This window comes from Echiichthys vipera, assembly GCF_963691815.1.
Source record: "Echiichthys vipera genome assembly, chromosome: 12".
NCBI classification, from domain to species: domain Eukaryota; kingdom Metazoa; phylum Chordata; class Actinopteri; order Perciformes; family Trachinidae; genus Echiichthys; species Echiichthys vipera.
In genome coordinates, this window is record NC_139837.1 from 14508371 (window position 1) to 14528743 (window position 20373).

Here is a 20373-nt window from a genome sequence, read left to right on the forward strand (position 1 = left end):
AACCACTTCAGTATTAAAGGGATTGCTCTCTGCAAAATTATAATGACAATTTGATCTATCAACCCTTGATAAAAGAATAAACCTCCTCTGATTTTTGAAGAGAACCAAGCCCACACACTTTATTTTCTTATTAGTGCTAGGGACTTTAATATAAAATGTAGAAGATCATTTAGTACATTTGGATTTGTGACAAATTTGGTGGCCATTTTGCATCTTCTAAAGCCGTGTAAAAATGTATGTTCACATTTAGGTCCTGAAGTAAAGACTGAAATGGGTTTAAACATTGAAGCGAGCAATTCAAAATGGAATTTCCATTCGAAGCTGAAAGTTTCCTTTAAAATACTCTAATATACTATACCATATCTAATATACTAATATACTACAATGCACATTACTCTTGCAGTTATGTGTCACTCACTACCAGAATACACTGTGACTATTTGACTCCATTTACCTCAAGCATAAACCAAAGTCAACATTTCATCTTATGTGCATCTTCATTATGCGCATTTTTCTTTTTATGTCCTTCTTTATTACATATTTCATACTTGTTTCATACACAGAGCATAGTAACAGTGTTTCTAACCCTTTCACCATATGTGCAATGTATTAACATTGACCTGAGGGTGAGGGTGAAGAACGCTTTAAAGGTTTGATGCACTCTCTACGCTTGCTGTGTCCTTTCACCCAGATGCCAGCTTGTAGTGATGGTGGGGAGGAGCAATTGAATGACAAGTATTTTCCACAAGTTCAGCTGAGCTCCCAAAGCATTCTGGATATTTGCATCCCATTAGCATTAGCTTCTGTGCTTAAAATATTATTAATATTAATATTATTATTATTATTATTAATATTATTATCAGACCTTGTAAAATTATGATTAAAATTTAATTTAGAAGCATAAGAACCAGGTGCTAATACTTTTATCTAAAAATCCTGATTGGCTCCGTATTCAAAAAAATGTATATCCACTGACAAGAGCGCAGCGAAGTGATTTCACAACACTAACTTACTCCTCTTTTAGTAGCACTACGGTACTCATTTGCTTCTCTCCTCAATGCTGTTCCAACAAATGTAAAAAAAACTTTTTAAAAAATAATACCGTCAATCTGGCTGTATAAGATGATGTATTAAAATACTTCAACCAGGTAATTTAACCTCGTTGATGTATTGCCACCTTGCATGCTTTAATCAATAATCTTTACAAACATGCTAAGCATTTGCAATCCTCAAATAGTTTAGATGATCCAAAATGAATGAATGAATGAATGCAAAACAATTTTAATCTATGTCAATTGTTACTCGTACACATATGTTACTCATCTCAGCAATCTGAAGGATATTTTAAAATAATATAATTCACAAAAACACGTTATGTGCTAATTAATGGCAGTCATGACAACATTAATAGTAGATACTTCATGTGGAAATAACACTCTTGTCTATATGACATGGCCTATGGCTGCCTGTCAGAGCCCAGGGGCTGTTAGTGAAATATAGCCCCTGGGTGATATATTTAACGCTGCTGGGGCAACTCCCCCCTTGTTAAGTTCGGTCCTGGAGTTCCTGAATTGGCCGAACAGGGGAGGTGTGCATGTGGAGGCCCAGATAGGGCCAATGTAACCTTTCCTCCAGATTCCCTAACTAAGTTGAAGCGGCCTGCCCCACTTATATCACAAACTGGCTGCTGTGCTAAGGCCCAGCCTGCATGTCATGCCGGCGTGCTAACTCGTTTTCCTCGTAACTCCTCCCTCTTCCCCTCTCTTCTCACTAACTGCTGGCACTGCAGCTACACGGCCACAGCTACAAGCCCTCATTGCTCCCTGAGGTCATGCTTATGTGAGTCATTCTGAGGCATAGCCTTCCTGAGCAGCCAGGAGCTGCCAGGGCGGGCAAACACACCTGCTACACTCCCTTCTGCCGCAGGCAAGCTGCAAACAAACACTAATTTACCAACTTCACAAATAGGTTTTTAAGTGTGGTCATGTTAAATCTGTTTATGCATAAGCAGGAAATATCAGAAACAGAATGTGAAATATCATGGATCTGATCTTCAGGACACTGGGCCTACTATTGTTTTAAGAAAACCATCTTGGTTATATTGAATTGTTAATATTTACGAAGTCGGATTGGAGCATTTTTCATAGCATGGCTTCCAAACAAAAGTTCACTCGGACTTATGACATTCTTTCTTTGTCTAAATGCAGTTGGTGATATAACAACATATGTAGGTCAAGACCAATTTGAATTTTCTTACAGGCACTTGTGGGATTGGTCTCATACAAAATGTGAGACAATAGGCCACAGGAAAAATAGCCCATCATACATGAACATTTACACAAAGTTTAAGTAGTATATTTATATTTATATATACAGTATGAGGAGAACAATATAATTTTCTCTGCATCCAGGACAAAAGGTTATCAGTGCAGTGCATCTGCAGGCTCGAATATCTATGAAAATGGATTTGCCTGAAAAAAATGATATATTATAAATAATCTACCATAGTCCATATGTATATAATGGGGCACTGAGGTCAGCTCCACCCCAGAATTCCTTAAAGAGTGGCTACACCCACAGACAAAAAAAGTGTCCAGATCTACTATGATCATGACCAAGACTGGGGTATTACCAGTAACACTGTTGCAAAATGTATGCATGTATGTTTCTTATAGTTAATTGGAAACCAAATGTGAAACCACAAACATCTGATACACCCCCTTTTAAAGGGATACACTATTACACTGTTCACATGTGTAGAACAAAGCATTTGACTCACTTTGTAGCTTAGTGACTAAGTATTTGTGTTATGAAATGTGAAGGTCATGACAAGTAAGCACTTGTTTATCTGCTTTCTCTGTGAGAAAGCTGCACAAACAGCTCCAAAAAACAAGCCAGGAACCCGCGCCACATCTAGACACTGGTGTTGCATTCAAGTATAGTGGGATCGTGGTACAAGTCACTATTCTCTTGGCCTCCTGGTTTACAACGCGTATCATCCAAGCCTTGTCCTCTTAATCCTTCCCTGAGAGTTGTTCTGCAAAGTGTAAACTACAAACTCAACTCACTTTTTCACAAACTGTTTGAAATTATTCATCAGTCACCTTAAATCAAACCTTTGCATTTTGACTTCAGCTAGACGATACTTTCGGCCATGAATATTCTTTGTTTTAATTTAAAAATATAAAACAATTCAGTGCAACATGACAAGCTTGCATAAAAAACATATATAAGCAGATTACATATATAAAATTAGCATTTTCTCTAATGCAATCCTTAGTTTTCATGCAACATTCTTTGCATTATTTTCTAAAAAGAACATCGGGGGCATTTTAGGTGACATTGAATTTGATAAAGTGACTGAACTGAACTGAGTCCGATTCAAAAAGGGCATTTTTCAATTCAATACAAATCAATCCTTTATTTGTCGCTGAGGGACAATTCAAGGGCACATAGGGCAGTACAAACCAAACAGAAACAAAACAAAAACAACACTTATGACTTGCACATTTGTTCTGTCAAATCAGATCAAAACATTTTGCTCAATAAGACACAGAGTAGGCCTACTATTTTCTAATCGACACTTGAGGAGCCAGGCATTTTAAAAAAACACTGTATTCATTAAGTTTTCAATTTATCTTTTTTTATACAGGAACAGAGAACAGTACAAAAACAATAACCACACCATCCCCCCCACTCCCTGCCCTCCCTTAAGACAATAAACTACAACATAATAGTAGTAGTAGTGCCAGTGTGAAGTATTGCATTCAATTAAAGAGAAGAAAAAAATAAGTAAAAAATGATAAAATAAAATAAAATCACTCAATCAAAGTAGGTGAATAAAGAAAGAAAATAAATATGTAAATTGAGTTAGCAATATAAAATAGTTGTAAGACCAGGATAGTATGCCATGTACATGTGTTATGGCATTGACCTGAATGAGGCTGCCGTGCACTTGACTAAGTAAGGTCCCTGCGATGTTACACCAAGCTTCTTCTTTAGGTTAAACCACAGACTGTATGTTATGTTAAACCGTAGCATACCCGTGGGGGTCCGTTCTCTCAACTTGATCCAATTGTACTCGCCTATGGCAGTCGCCATCTTGTCAGACTTTGACTCTTCCTCATTTTCTCTTTTATTAAAAAAAGGCATGTATTTTGGAGGGAAGGGAAGTTAGGGCCAGAGGCTAGCTGTCACTCAAGAGGCCTTGCGCCTAATTATTCATAAACCTAGCCTGGTAGTGGGGGCTTGGGTTAAACATAATCGAGCCACACATTTTTGACAGAGTAAAATAAAGTACACCTAGTACTTTTGTTTTAATATAATATAGTTTGGGAAACTACATCATTAAGAACTGAACTTACATATAATCCTGGAACTTTATGATTGAGATTTTCTGTTTACAAAAATATACTAAGTACAATGTTACTCAGAGAACTATCTATAAAACAACTCGATATATCTATAAAACAATTTTCCTTTTTTGGATGACATAAGATGTTACATCAAGACGTCCGGTCTTTCACAGCCCGTTATTCCCACAGCCCGTTATTCCCACAGCCCGTGAACGCCGCATAGACTGGATCGACCTTTTCCCTAGTTTAGCGGTTGGCAGTTCATCGGGTTTACCCTGACACTGCTGACTCTCCAGGCCACGCCCACCAACGGCCACGCACCCTATTTCCTCCAACCGTCCGGCGATCACGCACTGTTCACGCTCTCCGCGCCCTCCCATTGGCTGAAGCTCCGCACACACTCAATTGTGATTGGTCGAGTGTTGCCACCCGCCAGTGCGTGTTGTGAGTTTTGTTTTCCTTTTTTTTCCCTCCTCCCCATGTTTTACACACACAGCTGAGAGAAAAGGGAGCCAGTCAGAGAAAAAAACGACCTCAACCCTACCCCGGCACAGACAGCAGCACTGGCAACCGCCGTCTCTTTGTTCTGTACTGGCTTTGACAACAGACTAGTAATATTTAGACATTTTATTTATCAATGCCATCGCGAAATTTCACAGAAATGGACTCAAACGGGGTAAGATTAATATTATTATTATTATTTAAGCTGTACGTTTATTATTTATTTTGCTGTTCAGTAACATTCACTTGTTTACTGCGCGATTTGATATTACAAAATAAAAGTTATCACTTAAATTATGTAGAATTGTATTAATATTATTTTGTGTCACGTCCCAGTAGTCCTAAAAATCAACCATATTAAATCAAAAATGTAAACACATGGGAAATCAGACATTTATAGTACTTTTGCTTTCGTCTTTAACAAAAGTTATTACCTGTATATCTATGATAATCTAAAATTGTATTTAAACAAAGTACGGAAGCCTGGAAAATTGTTAAATCTGGTTGAGTTTTTGTGTGAGGATGAGTTATGCTTTGTTGACAGTAAAAAAAAAAAGTATTAAGTTATAACGTAATAAGCCTACTTCCTGATGCAAACTGCATTATGAGATTTCACATGGCTCATCTCTGCAGCACGTCACTGTTTGGTCTATATTTGGCAATGGGAGGTGTCCTGGCTCTGAGCCAAAGGCAGTGCATGTTGCATGGGGTGTAGTCGGCTCAAACACCCCCTCTCTCTTATTGGCAGCATCGTGCAGTTTGTCTGGGAACTTTAGTTTGAGGAACAGTGACAGAGCAGATGATAACTGGAAATACTGTAGATTTTTTCCCCCTCATATTCAGTTCAGAAGAATAGAAAGCTTCCCTTTGTTTGCATTTATGCCCATGGTCACATCTGAGTCAAAGTTGAATCAACACAGTGAATCATGCATTTGAAGATAAAAAAAAATGTGATAACCCAATGATGGTACAGCACCGAAGTACTTCCATTTTTGCTTCCTTCCCTCTGAAGTTTATTTGTTGTTCTTTTCAGACTGAGTTTACGGATCATTGTGGGTCCAATGCAAAGAGAAGGAGGCATGACAGCGAACAGTCTGTCCCTACTGGAACCTGCGGCCTGGAGTACACTGACCTGGAAGCAGCTGAGGCGCTCGTGTGTATGAGCTCTTGGGGCCAGAACCACTTCCTTGGCAGCTGCAGGCCAAACCCCTGCAAGCCCAGACCCCTCACCCCGGCTTCGGACTCCTGTGACTCCCTCATGCCGCCAGAACTTCCAGAGCCCCCTAAGGACTTTGTGTCCCTCTCGTCCCTGGTAAGTTACTTATCAGGCTGTACATTTGGCAAACCATTAAATAATATGTCAGTTTAGTCGGTTTTCGTACATTCCTGAGAATCAAGGTTTGCATTAAACCTTATGACCTTTTGATGTCGAATGTGTAAAGATAACTGCAGGGTGGCATTAGACTGCAGGCAGGTGAGAAGGTGCTACAGCAATAAAAAGGCCTTGATACTGTAAGGTGGTTTGACCTTCAGACAGAGTTTTTTCCACTTAGAGAAGCAGGATAATAAAAATCACAGTTTATAGATCTTTATAGCTCAGCGTGATCATTATTCTTGTGTGAACTTATCTCTGCAAACATTTACCCCCATGCAACTAGAGATAAGGCTGCAAGATTGTATTCATTTCCGATTAATAAGTTGTTGGGTGCATAATGTGTCAGGAAATGGTGAAAAATGTTGATCAGTGCTTCCCAAAGCCCAAGATGATGTCCTCATATGTCTTGTTTACTATCATAGAGGAGTAAAGAAGCCAGAAATTCTTTAATTCTTCTAGTTTTCCTCTTTCCCTTCTCTTTCCAGTGTATGACTCCCCCTCACAGCCCCAGCTTTGTTGAGGCATCCAGCACTGCGCTCCAGTCGAGTTCTGGCCCGGCTGTGTCCTCGCAGCACTGTGGGTCGGGCCTCCATCAACCTGTCCTGGCACCCGCTGCTGAAAAGACCACCTCCCTCCCCCCTCTGACACAGCCCTGCAGAGCCATGGCGACCAGCGTCATCCGCCACACCGCAGACAGCACCCCCTGCCAACACCGCATTCCAGTGGCCCCCAATCCAAAGAAAACTAGAGACACAGTAACTGTCTGCCAGCAGCCGCAGCAGCAGCAGCGACTCATTACAAAGACTGAGCAGATAACCACACCTCCATCTCCTCCTGCTCCTCTCACACCCACATTATCTGCCTCAAGAACAGAGCAGCAGCACGCCAGTCCCTCAAACCCCTGTTGGAACAGTGTCTCCACCCCCACTCCTGTCAGTGTGCGACCGCAGAACAGCCCACCCGCACCCTCTGCTCCCGTAACTCCATCCCCGCCCTCAGTCCCTAGCCCTCAAATCATCTGCCAGATGTTCCCCGTCAGCAGCCAATCAGGTATAATCTCAGCATTCATCCCTGGTGCGGTTCAGACCTCCAATGCTGGGATTCGGACCACCACCACGCCCATCCTCCCCCAGCCCTCCTCAATGAACACTGCCCCCGTCCAGCAGTCCCTCATCGTGGGCTCAGCGATGCCCCAGGGCACGGTGATGCTGGTTCTCCCTCAGTCCTCTGTCTCTCAGGCCCCTCACTGCCCTCAGACTGTCATGACCCTGGGCAACACCAAGCTGCTACCTCTGGCTCCAGCCCCTGTGTATGTGCCAGCGGGGCCCAGCGGCGCCACAACAGCCAATAAGATGGACTTTTCCCGCAGGAGGAACTACGTCTGCAACTTCCCGGGCTGCAGGAAGACGTATTTCAAAAGCTCGCACCTCAAAGCGCACCTAAGGACACACACAGGTGAGGGTTTTACTGCACGCTGAAGAGTTTGGTTGGGTTGTGAGGATGTAGAATGAAAATGGGACCACAGATGAGTGTTGCATCCTGTTTGTAAAACATTCCTTTCTGGGTCTTGTTATTCTCCTTTGGAAGAGAGCGAGCTCATTGTTTTATGTGATGTGTGAAGCTTTTATGACTTCAATGTGACTCACTTACTGACTCCCTGTTCTCCTTGTTTCCCCACCCTTAGGCGAGAAGCCTTTCAGCTGCAGCTGGGACGGCTGCGATAAGAGGTTTGCCCGCTCCGATGAGCTCTCCCGTCACCGGCGAACGCACACGGGCGAGAAAAAATTTGTGTGTCCCGTGTGTGACCGGCGATTCATGCGCAGTGATCACCTCACCAAACACGCCCGCCGCCACATGACCACAAAGAAAATTCCCTCCTGGCAGGCTGATGTTCGGAGCCTTAACAAAATGGCGTCTGGAAAAACAACTCCCTCAAAACCCAGCCTTGCCACACTAAGCATGCTGGTACCTGTTGGCTCAAAGTAGGCTGTGAACACTGCCATCATACCCACTCCCAAGACGCCACAGGGACACGGAGCAGCCAAGCACACAAGGCTGCTGCTATTTTTCTCATGGGAATGAAAGAAAAGAAACATGCACTGGACTCTTTTTCCTCTCTACTGCTCATTTGTACATGCATTATTCTTTAAAGGATTCTTTTGTTTACTTTGATAATATTAATGCACTCTTGCCAAAGCCTTTGTATGAAGTTTGTTTTACACATTTCACCTTCTCCACCCACTTTGCAACACTTTCTCTTGGTTTGTGTTGATACTGATGGATATATATGTGAATGTATCGTTCGTTGTACTATGAAATGCATTTATTTGTCATATTTCGGGAAAACATGAAAAACAATGTAAATATGAATATTAATCACCAGTACCATGATTATACCTTGATTATATATCCCTGGTTATCTTTTCATATTATTTAATACAACTTTTTAATAAAAAAAAGATTGAATGAGTCATTCTTTGTGCGTTATTTGTGACCTTTCAGATATCTAATCTGGGAAAAAACAGAAAGTGTGGGATCTAGGTATAGTCAGCAGTCTTTCCCGATGTTCTCATGCAGAAATGCAGTGAGTGGTGCCTTCCCACATCCCGTGTGCGTCACAGTGTGACCCCCCCCCCCCCCCCCCCCCCTTACCGGCCTCTTTTGGTCAACTGGCTGAATTCATTTTGGTGTTATAAAACCTCTTTGGGTGACACCACCTGGGAACATTGCGTCCTGTTTCTTAGCTCAGAGCCAGTGTTAATGAGTCAGCTGACAAGATAGATGGATTCATTTGCCTTGTTTTAGAGTTTATTAAATCAACCCATTAAGCACTGTCACATGGGAACGTGGAGGCAGAGGGTCTTTGGGACTCGCATAATACACCACAGAGTTTTACCCACTCAAAAATCTGTCATCAGTCTGGTATCATGTAGCAAACACCTCCCATTCTCGTGCTCAGTAGTTACAAGTTGGAGTCCTTATTAAAATATGTATAGGAATAGAATATTGGGTAAGTAAAATGTATTTTAAGATAAAACAACATATGAGTGCAACAGTTAGAATATAGAAATATAATACTGTGGTAGACAAGTGTAGGCCTATAGTAACTATAAAACAGGTTGTGCAGTAATGTAGTAAATGCATATTTGTGGGGAAAAAATACACTTTCAGATGGAGAAATTGGGAGAATGCAAAGTAAACAATACAAATAAAACGTTAAGCTGCTGCTTAGGATCAGAGGGTGGTTGTCTAGTGATGCCTCCATCCTCTCTCTCTCTCACCTACACTTTCATAAGCAGTGGTCCCATACCCAGTAACAGTACACCTCTTCCAATCAGACAGGGAGAAATATGAACTGTTGGGGGTGCGACCAATCACTTCTCTTCCCTGTATACCCGCCCCTCTGCCACACTGACCGACTTACACACTGGCTGTGTGCCACCTGAGCGGTGAGCTACAGCGACATCTAGTGGCAGGGTTTCATCATTTCTGCCTCTACAAGAACATCATTAGTGCATTTGGTGCTCATTGCCTTAAAAAAGGACTGGATTGTGTACATTGATGTATGTCCTTTGCTTATAATGCTTGTTATTAAGGGACTCAAAGTTATTCGTCTGCAAGGAAGTTCAGTTTTCTGCACTAAATATACTCTCAACAGAATTTAGGAAGGGTTTTTGTAAAAGTGGGATGGGAATTAAAAGCCACATAAACTAAAAAGCTAAAAAGAAATCACAGTTCGATGTTTGTGTCATTAAAAATGCAATGGGCTGCGTAAAATAGGAGTTAATAGACCTATTGTTTTTATTTTATTCATTGTTGTTGTGTGTGCATATACAGGGTTATTACCGATAAGTTACTAATGTTAAAATACCCACTGTATTCAACCAAACGCAGTTACATGGACAGTTTACCTGACATTGTTGTCCCCTATTATCCACAATATGTTATAATAATATGTCAACATGTACCATGCCAAAAAAGGTACATTTTATAAATCCGTCACATCACAACTTCCATGTTATTTAATTTGGTTAACTTTATTTAAACCTCAATTATATTATTTTGTTCTTACTATATTCATACAGTAAACTCTCAATTAATAAGTCAGTCACAACTCCCATGTTATTTAATTTGGTTAACTTTATCTAAACCTAATTATTTTTTAGCTCTTCCTTTGTTTCTCAGGGAAGTGTTTCCTTGTTGCACCGATGACCCTAGCGTTGCTATGGTTACATCAACACAGCTAGACCCGTTCAGAGAGAAAACGACGCCAATTTCGACATTTTTCCCGGCGAAGACAGCTATCAACACTTTTTAAATAGAGCTAACTTCACTTGTGAATAACTTTTTTGAAGGTTAAACTCACTGAAGTTGTGTGGCCGCCGTTAACTCAATATTTATCTTCGGCATCAGCATGGAGGTCGGAGATAAGATGAAAGAATTGAACATGACCGTCGATGAAATGGACGCACTGAGAAAAGCATTACAGGACAGTAAATTCAGGGACATGCTGAGCGATTACGCCCGTGAATTATCAGATCCCGAGAATAAGAAAAGGTACGAAGAGGAGATCAAACTTCTGGAGCAGGAGAGAGGAAACACGATTGAATTCATCCACCCGGAACCATTCAAGGCTCTCAGGACGAGTGTGAACGGCAAGCAGAAGTGTTTCATCAACATCTGCGCCAATGCAAACGTTGGCAAGCCCGAGTGTAAACGGGGGGTGTCGGAGCAAGGCCGCGAAGGACAGTGCTGGTCCCTGCCTTGCAGTCTGCATCCAGGGAAACAAGACACAGACCCAAAAGGGCACAAGGTCATGATTTATGATGTTGTTTTCCACCCTGAAACTCTCTACATTGCAGGCAAAAACAAGAGATTCATGGGTATAGTGGACAACACAGCCATTCAGGAAATCCAGAAGGCTTTTAAAGTGACTCTTGATAAAAACAATGTGAGGGAGATGAAAACTAAATACAAAGGTGTGCCGCAGCCTTGTGTCATCCGAAGGCCTATACCTGAATATAAAACCGAGGGGCCGTCGGAGGAGCCTGACCCGCTTGCATTCCCGTACCCAGATGAAAAAAGACCTACCACATCCCTGCAAACAGAGCCCACAGAGTCCCCTGTAACAAACAACCATGGTCCTGAACCTAAAAGCTTCCAGTACCAGCCTCTGAAAGCCAAAAAGCCCACAGAGCCAGTTTACACAGTAAAATATCGATCGTTTATTGATCTACAGGATTTCAGATGCTCTAGAGACTCTGCTCAAAGCCCCAGGCCCAAAGAGATAGTGGTTACCATTGATCTGCCACTTCTGAAGGCAGCCACGGACGCCACCCTTGAGGTAAACGAGAGACTGCTCCTGCTGGAGTCACAGAAACCTGCCTACAGACTGGAGCTGCCCTTAGCCTACCCTGTGGATGAAGAAAAAGGAGAGGCCAAGTTCATGAAACAGAGAGGACAGCTTATAGTCACAATGCCCGTTCTCCCTTCTGGTGAAGCTATCCATTTTGCTGTAGGGTCTGCTGAGACTAGTGTTAGCGACGACGAGAGACAGGAGGATATAAGTGAGGTGGAGGAGCAGGGGGATGAGAAGGACAGCGAGAAAAGTGAGGAGGGGGAGCAAAGAAGAGTCGAGGATGATTTGAGGCAGCGGACAAGCGTCGAGAAAGTTGAAGAAGAGGGAGAAAGAGATCAGGAGATAGGAGAGGAGCAGGAAGGTGTAGCAGGAGAAGAAAGGGTAGTGGGTGGGGAGGAGGCATGGAGAGAGCAGAAGAGGGAAGGAGAAACTGGTGAAGAAGAGGAAATTTGTGTGAGGGAGGCAAAAGAGGAGAAGCAGAAAGGAAAAGGCCAAGAATGGGGCGAGGAGGAGGAGAAATCGAAAGAGCAGAAGCAAGGAAATGCAAAAGAAGATGAAGATAAAAAGGATTCTAGTCTTACAAGTTTTCAGCGAGATACTGTTGATGTTTCCGCTGAAGAACAAAACTCATCACCTGTTAATAAAACGCTTGTGGTGTCATCTCAAACAGAAAAACAGCCTGTTTTAACCATTGCTGAACATTCACGCTGTATAGGAAAAGAGGGAGAAGTAAATCTGAACTCTTGTTTGGAGTTGACACCCAAAATGAAGACTTCAGACACCAAAGAGGCGACTGAAAAGACAAGAGAGAGCGCACATGGAAATGAGGTGAGAATCCCTGACAAAGCCTCACAATCATGTTGACAAGAAGAGTAAAGTGTATGTAATCAAACTGAGATGCTTCTATGTTTTTTCCCGTTCTAGGTGGAAACAGATGCTGCATTTCGACATCACAGATGCAGCGAGGAATCCCAAACTTCCAAAGCAGCCAACACTCAAAGGGTGATAACGGACACCTGCATTTCCCAGGAGTCCAGCAAGACGCCCGCAACAGATGAAGCGAACAAGTCAAGCAAAATAGGTTCAGACAGGGCCGCCCTCTTAAAAGAACTTGCCACAGGCTCGGTGCCGAAGGAGGAGAGGGAGAACGCAGACGAAGACGACCTGCCGGCGGAGCAGATCTTCCACAACCCAGAGCACGACTACGACAACAACAAGCCTCCACCTGCGTTACTGAGGGAAATCGATAAAGATGGAAATGAGAAGATCATCAGTGATCATTCCACATCTGCAGGTTTCATCTTCCAAAACTCCCTGATGTACGAGCTGGACTGAGGACTGTGTGCAACGATTCAGAGTTTACTTGTATTACAGCATCTTCCAGTGCAGGTTGTATCATTTTAAAAAGCCTGTAGTGTGTCCAACAATTTCAATGTTCATATTTTCAAAAATGGACCTTTCTCTGAAAGTCAAAATACACCAAATACACCGCACATAAACTCATTTCAGACTCCCAGAATAAACCACTTAGGACAATGTGATGCATACTTTTATTTTATTGTTTTTTTCACATGTATATAAAAACTGTAGGTCATTAACACAGTAAAAAACAACTCCTCACGGACCCTGAGGCACTGTGTTCAGGGAAAACAACAACTCTATTTCATGTTGTTTCTTTGTATCCCTGCCCTGTAGAAGTAGGTGCCCGCTGTTTGCTCTAAGAGGCAGGAAAGACAAAGTCAGTGCCACTCGGTTACAGATGGAGCAGTTAAGTGCATTATAAGACAACATTCTGAAACATTTTGCTTTAAGCACTTTTAAAAAGACAACAGAGTCAGCACAATCCTTTCATTTAAAAGGCATTAACCAGAAAAATCTACTTTCCAACGGTATCTCATAACTTGCAGTCTATTGCAAAAAAATCCACAACAATTTCCAGGTGTTGGTGTGAGAGTTTTTTGGTCCTCATCTGATTCCTCTCTGGAGGGAGTTGTCTAAAAACACAGAGTAGCAGGAGAGAGAGCAGAAGTGCTGGTGCACCGGAGCATCTGTACCCCCCATGTCGTCCACCAGGACCACTGTGTGAGACACTTGGTGTAGGTTCATGTTCACGGCCGTCTCGATGTAGAAATTGATGCAGACGCGGCCACAGTCGCAGGTCTTGGCTACTTCGAGGTCCCGACACAAGTGAGCGGGGATGAGGTGAGGTCCGTATGGTAACCTGCAAGGTGAGTCCAAGAGATACAATTAGGTTTGAGAAGAAACCACAGTGAAGATAAGATATGATATACTGAGCAGGTGTAACTCTAACCTGAGGTTGGCCACAGCTCTGGAAGCCATCTCTTGAAGTGGAAGGGGGATTGCAAGTTTCATTGTGTGGTCAAACGGGTTAAAGGGATTCCCAAACAGGTCCAGAGTCTCCAGACTCAGCTTACGGAAGTTACTGGGCAACACAGCTAGCTGGTTATGTGCCGCCGACAGGAACCTCAACTTCGAGAGTCGACCGATGTGGAACGGCAAACAGACAAGCTCATTGTCGTCCAGCTTGAGGTTCACCAGTTCTTTGAGCTGGCAGAACTGAGCGGGGAGGGACTGCAGTCGATTCTGGCTGAGGTCCAGGACCTGGAGGGTCCGCTGCAGGGTGGACAGGCAGAGGGCCTCGCTGAAGGCTTCCAGGTGGTTGTTGTGGAGGATGAGCTCAGAGAGGCAGCTGAGGTCGCCAATGGTGGCGGGGAGTTTCTTGATGTGGTTGTTGCTGAGGTCTAACTTGCGAAGAGCTGCAAAAACAACACAGAAGAAAAAAATACCACCACTTAAAAAGGTTTTATCCAGCTATTTAGTATCGCACTTCCATAAAGTTGGGGGACTTGCAAGTGACAAATATAAAGAATCATCAAAATCGAAACAGCAGCAATTGACATGTTCTGACTTTCCATCCCAAGTTCATCAAACACAGGTTCCTACAGTAAGACTCCTCATGATGAGTACCTGACTGACCTCCATGTGTAAAATAAGTGGATTCAAACCATGAAGTGTAATTCCGGTGAAAAAACATCCAATGGTCTTTTTCAGCCATTACATACATCAAATAAGCCATCGAGACAGTTTTTTTCATGTATGAACTATTAACCGAGAAACCTGGGAGAGTCGCTAACAGACGGATGTGGCTAATATTGATTAGCGCTGGGCATTTTTTGAACTGTTAATACTGCTCAAAATAACACCAAACCTCTGCAGTAGCATGATAAGAGTCCCTACAAGTAAAACAAAGCACCAACAACGTAGTTAGTGGAACCAGAGTTTATTAAAAGAGTGCTTTGAAAGACTTACCAACTGGCCCCGGTACCAGCTCCTCTCATAGTAAAGTCCATTCAAGTTGATTACCAAATACAATCCAAAAGGAAGGAGCCCATTGGGGCTTTGTTTTCTGTGAAAGGACTTTTATCATGCTACTGCAGAGGTTTGCTGTTATTTTGAGCAGTATTAGTGGTTAAAAAGCCATTTTAATGCCTTCACCGTACTGCCCCGAACTTATCAGTGTTAGCTACGTTACATTGTTAGCGACTACCGATTTTCTCCATTAATAGTTCATACACGAAAAAAAAACTGCCTGATATTTGATGTATGTACGTGCCTAAAAAGACCATGGGAGGATTTTGTGCCGGAATTACACTTTAAACTCACCAATGCAATGTAATCGACTCTATAGAAAAACAAAAGGGCGTAAAATGCAGAGGCTTTCTGAGTGTGTGGCCAACAAGCTCACTCTACCTTTAAGGGACAGCATCCGCATGTCCACCCGTGACAGTTTGCAGTAGGAGACCTGAAGCTGCTCCAGAGAATAGGGGAAGTTGGAGGTGAGGGGATAGTCCTTCTTGGAGACGATGGTGAGCTTCTTCTTGAGCTGCTCCACGTCTCTGGCGCGGATGGGAGTGAGCGTTGACAGAGGAAGGCTGCTTGCGTCACATCCTCTCTCTGCCAAACGTGCAGCTGAGAGGAAGTTTTTTAAGCTGTTTGCATCGGCCTACGAATAAACAAAGACACGAAGTTACAGGTGGAATAGTGGATTAATAGTTAAGAGAAAAAGCAGACCCGCAGCGTATTCTCAGGTGGTCACGTATGACCGGATTCCTTAAATATCTAACCTAAATTCACTGGCCTTGAATATCTTGACACACTTCCTTTGAAAGAACATGATGAACTGCTGGGAATAGAAATGTGAGTGACTCGGGATGTAAGGTAAAGGGATTAGACACTTTTTGTGAATAGCTGTATAATCCAATATCATCCAAGATAATACACCTTTAACAAAAAACACACATATTTGGGTGTTCATTTAAATGGATGGTCAATTTATTTATGCTTATAAAACTATGGAAATATAGATTAATTCAAGTTTGGTGAACACATCTCCCACTATTTAGGAACTTCTCTCGTTCACCTGCTGTGGCATTTGTCTGTGCGCGCGTGTGTGTGTATCAGTGCATTTCTGTCAACATCACAGGTTGAACTACGTAAGAATCTAGGTGAAAGGTCACCAATGACCTCAAAACAGTCACGGGAGAGCTTTGCAGCAACTGGAAACAATAAGGCTGCTATGGTGACTATTCAGCCACCTGCTGCAGTCAAAACAACCGAATGAATCTGTCTGGCTGATAAATGAGTGAGTGGAAAGCTTTAAGAATGCAGTTGCTTCATCATAAACCTGAACATGTTGTTCTAGACAAAACAAAAACAGCACTTATGAACCCCTCTATACTCAGGCTGCCATTACAGCACGTTGGATGTCGTACCTTGCTCAAACAAATGTCGACAGCAGGCTCCTTTAATCTCACAGTGGCCTTGCCTTCTCCCACAAACCAAGTAAAGAACTTCTCTATGTTGTCCTTCAGCTGCAAGAGAAAGTTGGCAAACGTCAGCGATGGAAAAACACATGACACACAACAACAGGGCAGGTAGGCATTATCATCCAACCATGAGCTGTCCAAACAAGTGCAGACAGGAATACTGCAAGCATTTTAACCGTTCTGTCAACATGCAGGTTTATATCTTTTACAGAGCTATGGCCTTTAACATCAGAAGCTTCTGAGGAGCACCTGAAGGCAGCATTTGAATAATTGAAAACGCAGATTTACTGCAAACCAAAAATACAGTCAAAGTAGCTGATACTTGTTGAAGATGCAATGTTTGATACTGTCTGTCATAAAAAGAAACTGTAGAAAACATTTCTGGCAAATAATAATAACACAGTCAACTCATTTTCTGTCTTATTAAACAATACTTATTGTTAGAGCTAAGAGGAATGTAGCATTAGAGCGATGGAGCGTAAACCAAAACTGTATTTTGTCTTTATTTGCTTTCAATTATTAACTTTCTTTCTTGTAAAAATAATAGTGTAAGAAACCAAACAACCACAGTGACAACACTGATACATGAACTCAAACATAATTAATACAAAAATATAAAAAACAGTCAGAGCAGGGGAATACATTTATTATCTTGAGTTAATGTGTAAATGTCTGACCCATCAGGTCAGTAACAATAAAGAAAGGATCTATGACTTTATGCTTTTCTTATCCCTTTTTCAAGTAATTGTAAATACAAACTTTGCTCTTCAAGACAACCAGAGTGCCGACTCAGGCAAAATTAATCTTTCTGTTTAAGAAAAAGAAAACAGTCTAGCGCAAATGCATGCTGAGAAATGATCCAGGATGGATGGATTTCAGTATTAAACAAATAACATATATAGAAAGACCGTTAAAATGACAAAGGTTTTTAAGACTTGTGAACAGTAAATGTAAAAGAAACTGACATGTTTAACAGGCAGCCATTGTTTGTTTTTGGATTTCGTACTTTTAAAAGCACCCGTTCTTTTATCTGTGTATTAGAGGTACTGGTTGATGAGGTTTTGATTTGATTTTGATTTGCTGTTTTTACCGTCAAAAAATAATCTTATAAAAGTGCAAAGAGCAGGCATAAGCAAAGTGCTTAAATAGTCCCCACTTAACAATATCATATACTTACAGAAGCAGAAAAATATGCATATACTGCATGTACGTATACTGCAGGCATGCATGCAACAATACACTACAATAGGGAGCGACCAATATGGATTTTTGCCTGTGAACTCCTTTCTGTAATTAATACCGGCAAACGCAGCAGCCTGCAACACAAGACGCAAATATCGGCCGGTCGATGTATCTGTCTATCACTACACTACAGCAATGCAACATCATACTGTACAACAATAAACGGACTAAAATGCAAATATATATATTCAAGTTTCCTCCTTTCTACACTTTTGCCCATAAAGTTGGAGTAACATATCATATACCTCTCATAAAATGATTGACCATGTGATTTATCCTTTATAGAAAAACCCTCTAACCTTCTCTTCCAAACATAACACAGTAAATAGACACCACATATAAACACAATTAACGGAGGAATGTGTCTGAACACAAAATTATTCCAACTTTATGGGAAACAGTGTATATTGGTCCCATATCGTTTTCCTGTATCTATTTCTGAACTGTTTTTTTATTCAGTGTGGGGTAAATGAGGTTTTTTTTAAATCAATAATTCAAAATGCAGTACAGTGCATGTCGTGCAGTTAAACAGGTGAATCCATCCATCCAAGACAGACGTAAGATTAAACATAAAAGGTGGAGCAACAAACAAAACAAATCACACATTTATATTCAAAGTGTTGTAACATTGCATTCAAATACCACAGATAATTGTATAAACAGGGACTGTGTAACAGCTTAGATAACCTATATTGGAGCACAATATTGTAGAGGTTACTCCACTGCAAATGCTCTACCTAAATGAGTGATGGATACAATTCCCTGAACTAAATTTTAATCATTTTAATCAAACTAAAAGTGTGTAATCAGCCTTATTTGGACAACAACAACAACAGAGACCCCAGACACATGGATGTGTTACCTGAATGCAGCACTTGGGTACTTTAACGCCTCACACTGACCTTGTACTTTGAGCCTGCTCGGTCTTTAGCGGTGCAGATCATCATGTAAACGTTGCTGCGTTGACTCGTCTTGTCCAAATGCTTCCCGATGGACAGCACCGCCCGCGTCCCTTTGCCCCGGCTCTTCATCCCAAACGTGGGGAGCATCCTGTTCACCACCTCCACGTCGCACTGCAGCTTCATCGCGACCGAACACGAAACAACACACACTTGGAGTCCGAGTGAACGCGGAGTGAACTAGCTAAAAATACCAGAGGGGGAATGGAAACATCCGTCTTCTTCATGGATGTCAACAACCGGAGCGGCGGCCGTTACTACCGAGCTGCCGCCGCTGCTGCTGCATCTGAACGGCCGTCGGAGACACCACACACAACCGGGGGATGCGGAGCCTTTGGTGGATAGCCGCGGTGAGCTTTGACGGTAGTTTGACAAACTGTTAAAACGGTCCTGGAGAGTTTCCTGTTGTCAGTTGGTGCGCTAGCTGCAGTTAGCATGATCTCGCGCGTGGGAAGTGACGTCATGGAAGCCAGGGCGCGCTCATGGTTACGATAACGAGATATCCATAAATCTAAATTATGCAAATCTGGGCCAAACTTTAATCCCTTCACAATTAAGAGTCTGTCCAAATTATTAATAATACGAAATGTAATGTTACCACGGATACCAAGTAAAAGCATGTCTTAATTTAAGTTCCTTGTATGTTTTTATTTTTGCCTTATTTATTGTTTTTTCTTATTAAGTATCTAAGTTCTCTTATGTCATGTCATTATAATTAAAAGTGTATTGTTTATTGAAAGGAGAATTGACTGTCTTTACATTCCTATCTTTGTCAAGTACGATCATAACTGTTCCATCTTTCTACTATATTTGTTAAAATAAATAAAGGGAAAACAATTATGATAACGAGTTTGTGTCTTTTTTACTTATATTTTGATGTGTTTATATTTTTAATTTATACCATTTTATTATTTATTTTGTATTCTACTTGTGTCATGGTTTTTTTCTCCACCCATGCTCATTTTAGAAATGTTAATCTGCCCTATTGTTGTTGTAAATTGGAAAAATTAAACTAAAGTTTGAAAAAAAAAGTTATGATTACGTAAACATTTATTTTGTATTTGCCCATCGTCTGTTTTTTGGAGGGACATGGAAAACTTTGTCTATGACAATCCTAAACAATACAAAACAATTAGACCCAAAGATATTAATTCAAATTTTGAAGTAATGACAAATCAGTTTGTTTCATAACATGGAAATTCCTCATCCACAAGAAGTTCCCTTCCTAACTTTAATGTCTTCACAGAAGAGTTTAATGCTTACGGTATATAAAATTGGATCACTGACGCTAAACAAGAAAAGTGAACACAAATACTTGAACTCATGTTCACTTACCCCAGAATAAGTGCCTATATAAATATTTATTTTATTTTGATATATATATATAAACTTTATATATATTTTTATATATTGCATTCCTCAATGCCGTCCCTTTATCTGTCAGCGTCTGTTTCTATGAACGTTCTGATTGTTTGTACTTTTTCAATTGTTAAAAAAGTTATGATTACGTGACACACCAGTACGTTAACTCACGTGCAGTACATCGAAATTATTTATGATGAGGAAAGTATTTATACAGCTGATATACTATTATACTCATATAGCCACGCTTGATTTTTTTGTATTTATTTATTTACTTTATCATTTTATTTTTACTCCTTTGTGTCAACAAAACAAAAACTCATGTGCAGTACTTTTTTTGACTCCACTGCATTTATTTGATACGTTTGGTTAC

At 41.3% G+C, this 20373-nt stretch overlaps 3 protein-coding genes across 3 annotated transcripts; 2 read left to right on the forward strand and 1 right to left on the reverse strand.

Annotated features, from left to right (window-relative positions):
* The first annotated feature begins 4862 nt into the window (after window positions 1-4862).
* LOC310955026 (Krueppel-like factor 11) lies at window positions 4863-8691 on the forward strand. Its single transcript, XM_083924748.1, has 4 exons — window positions 4863-5031; window positions 5890-6168; window positions 6717-7686; window positions 7916-8691. Exons 1-4 carry the CDS (start codon window positions 4993-4995, stop codon window positions 8215-8217), a joined length of 1590 nt encoding a protein of 529 aa, XP_083780874.1. The 5' UTR covers window positions 4863-4992; the 3' UTR covers window positions 8218-8691.
* Window positions 8692-10645: 1954 nt separating this feature from the next.
* On the forward strand, window positions 10646-12925 carry LOC310954895 (protein kintoun-like; the record flags this gene model as incomplete). Its single annotated transcript, XM_083924583.1, has 2 exons — window positions 10646-12418; window positions 12515-12925. The coding sequence occupies 2 exons, from the start codon at window positions 10646-10648 to the stop codon at window positions 12923-12925; spliced, it is 2184 nt and encodes a 727-aa protein (XP_083780709.1).
* A 259-nt stretch (window positions 12926-13184) lies between these two features.
* Window positions 13185-19073, reverse strand: lrr1 (leucine rich repeat protein 1). The gene is made up of 5 exons (XM_083923884.1): window positions 18582-19073; window positions 16384-16482; window positions 15362-15614; window positions 13902-14367; window positions 13185-13811 (listed from the first exon to the last, which is right to left on the reverse strand). The coding sequence occupies exons 1-5, from the start codon at window positions 18762-18764 to the stop codon at window positions 13556-13558; spliced, it is 1257 nt and encodes a 418-aa protein (XP_083780010.1). The 5' UTR covers window positions 18765-19073; the 3' UTR covers window positions 13185-13555.
* Between the last annotated feature and the right edge of the window lie 1300 nt (window positions 19074-20373).

What these genes read in the sequence shown, in the direction of transcription:
- lrr1 (XM_083923884.1), bottom strand. Translation starts at nt 18,764, where the DNA reads ATGAAGCTGCAGTGCGACGTGGAGGTGGTGAACAGGATGCTCCCCACG. An exon ending in GAGCAGGCTCAAAGTACAAG is followed by an intron (nt 16,483 to 18,581) that starts GTCAGTGTGAGG and finishes TTTCTCTTGCAG; the next exon opens with CTGAAGGACAACATAGAGAA. An exon ending in TCGACATTTGTTTGAGCAAG is followed by an intron (nt 15,615 to 16,383) that starts GTACGACATCCA and finishes GTTTATTCGTAG; the next exon opens with GCCGATGCAAACAGCTTAAA.
- LOC310955026 (XM_083924748.1), top strand. Translation starts at nt 4,993, where the DNA reads ATGCCATCGCGAAATTTCACAGAAATGGACTCAAACGGG. An exon ending in CAGAAATGGACTCAAACGGG is followed by an intron (nt 5,032 to 5,889) that starts GTAAGATTAATA and finishes TGTTCTTTTCAG; the next exon opens with ACTGAGTTTACGGATCATTG. An exon ending in TTGTGTCCCTCTCGTCCCTG is followed by an intron (nt 6,169 to 6,716) that starts GTAAGTTACTTA and finishes TTCTCTTTCCAG; the next exon opens with TGTATGACTCCCCCTCACAG.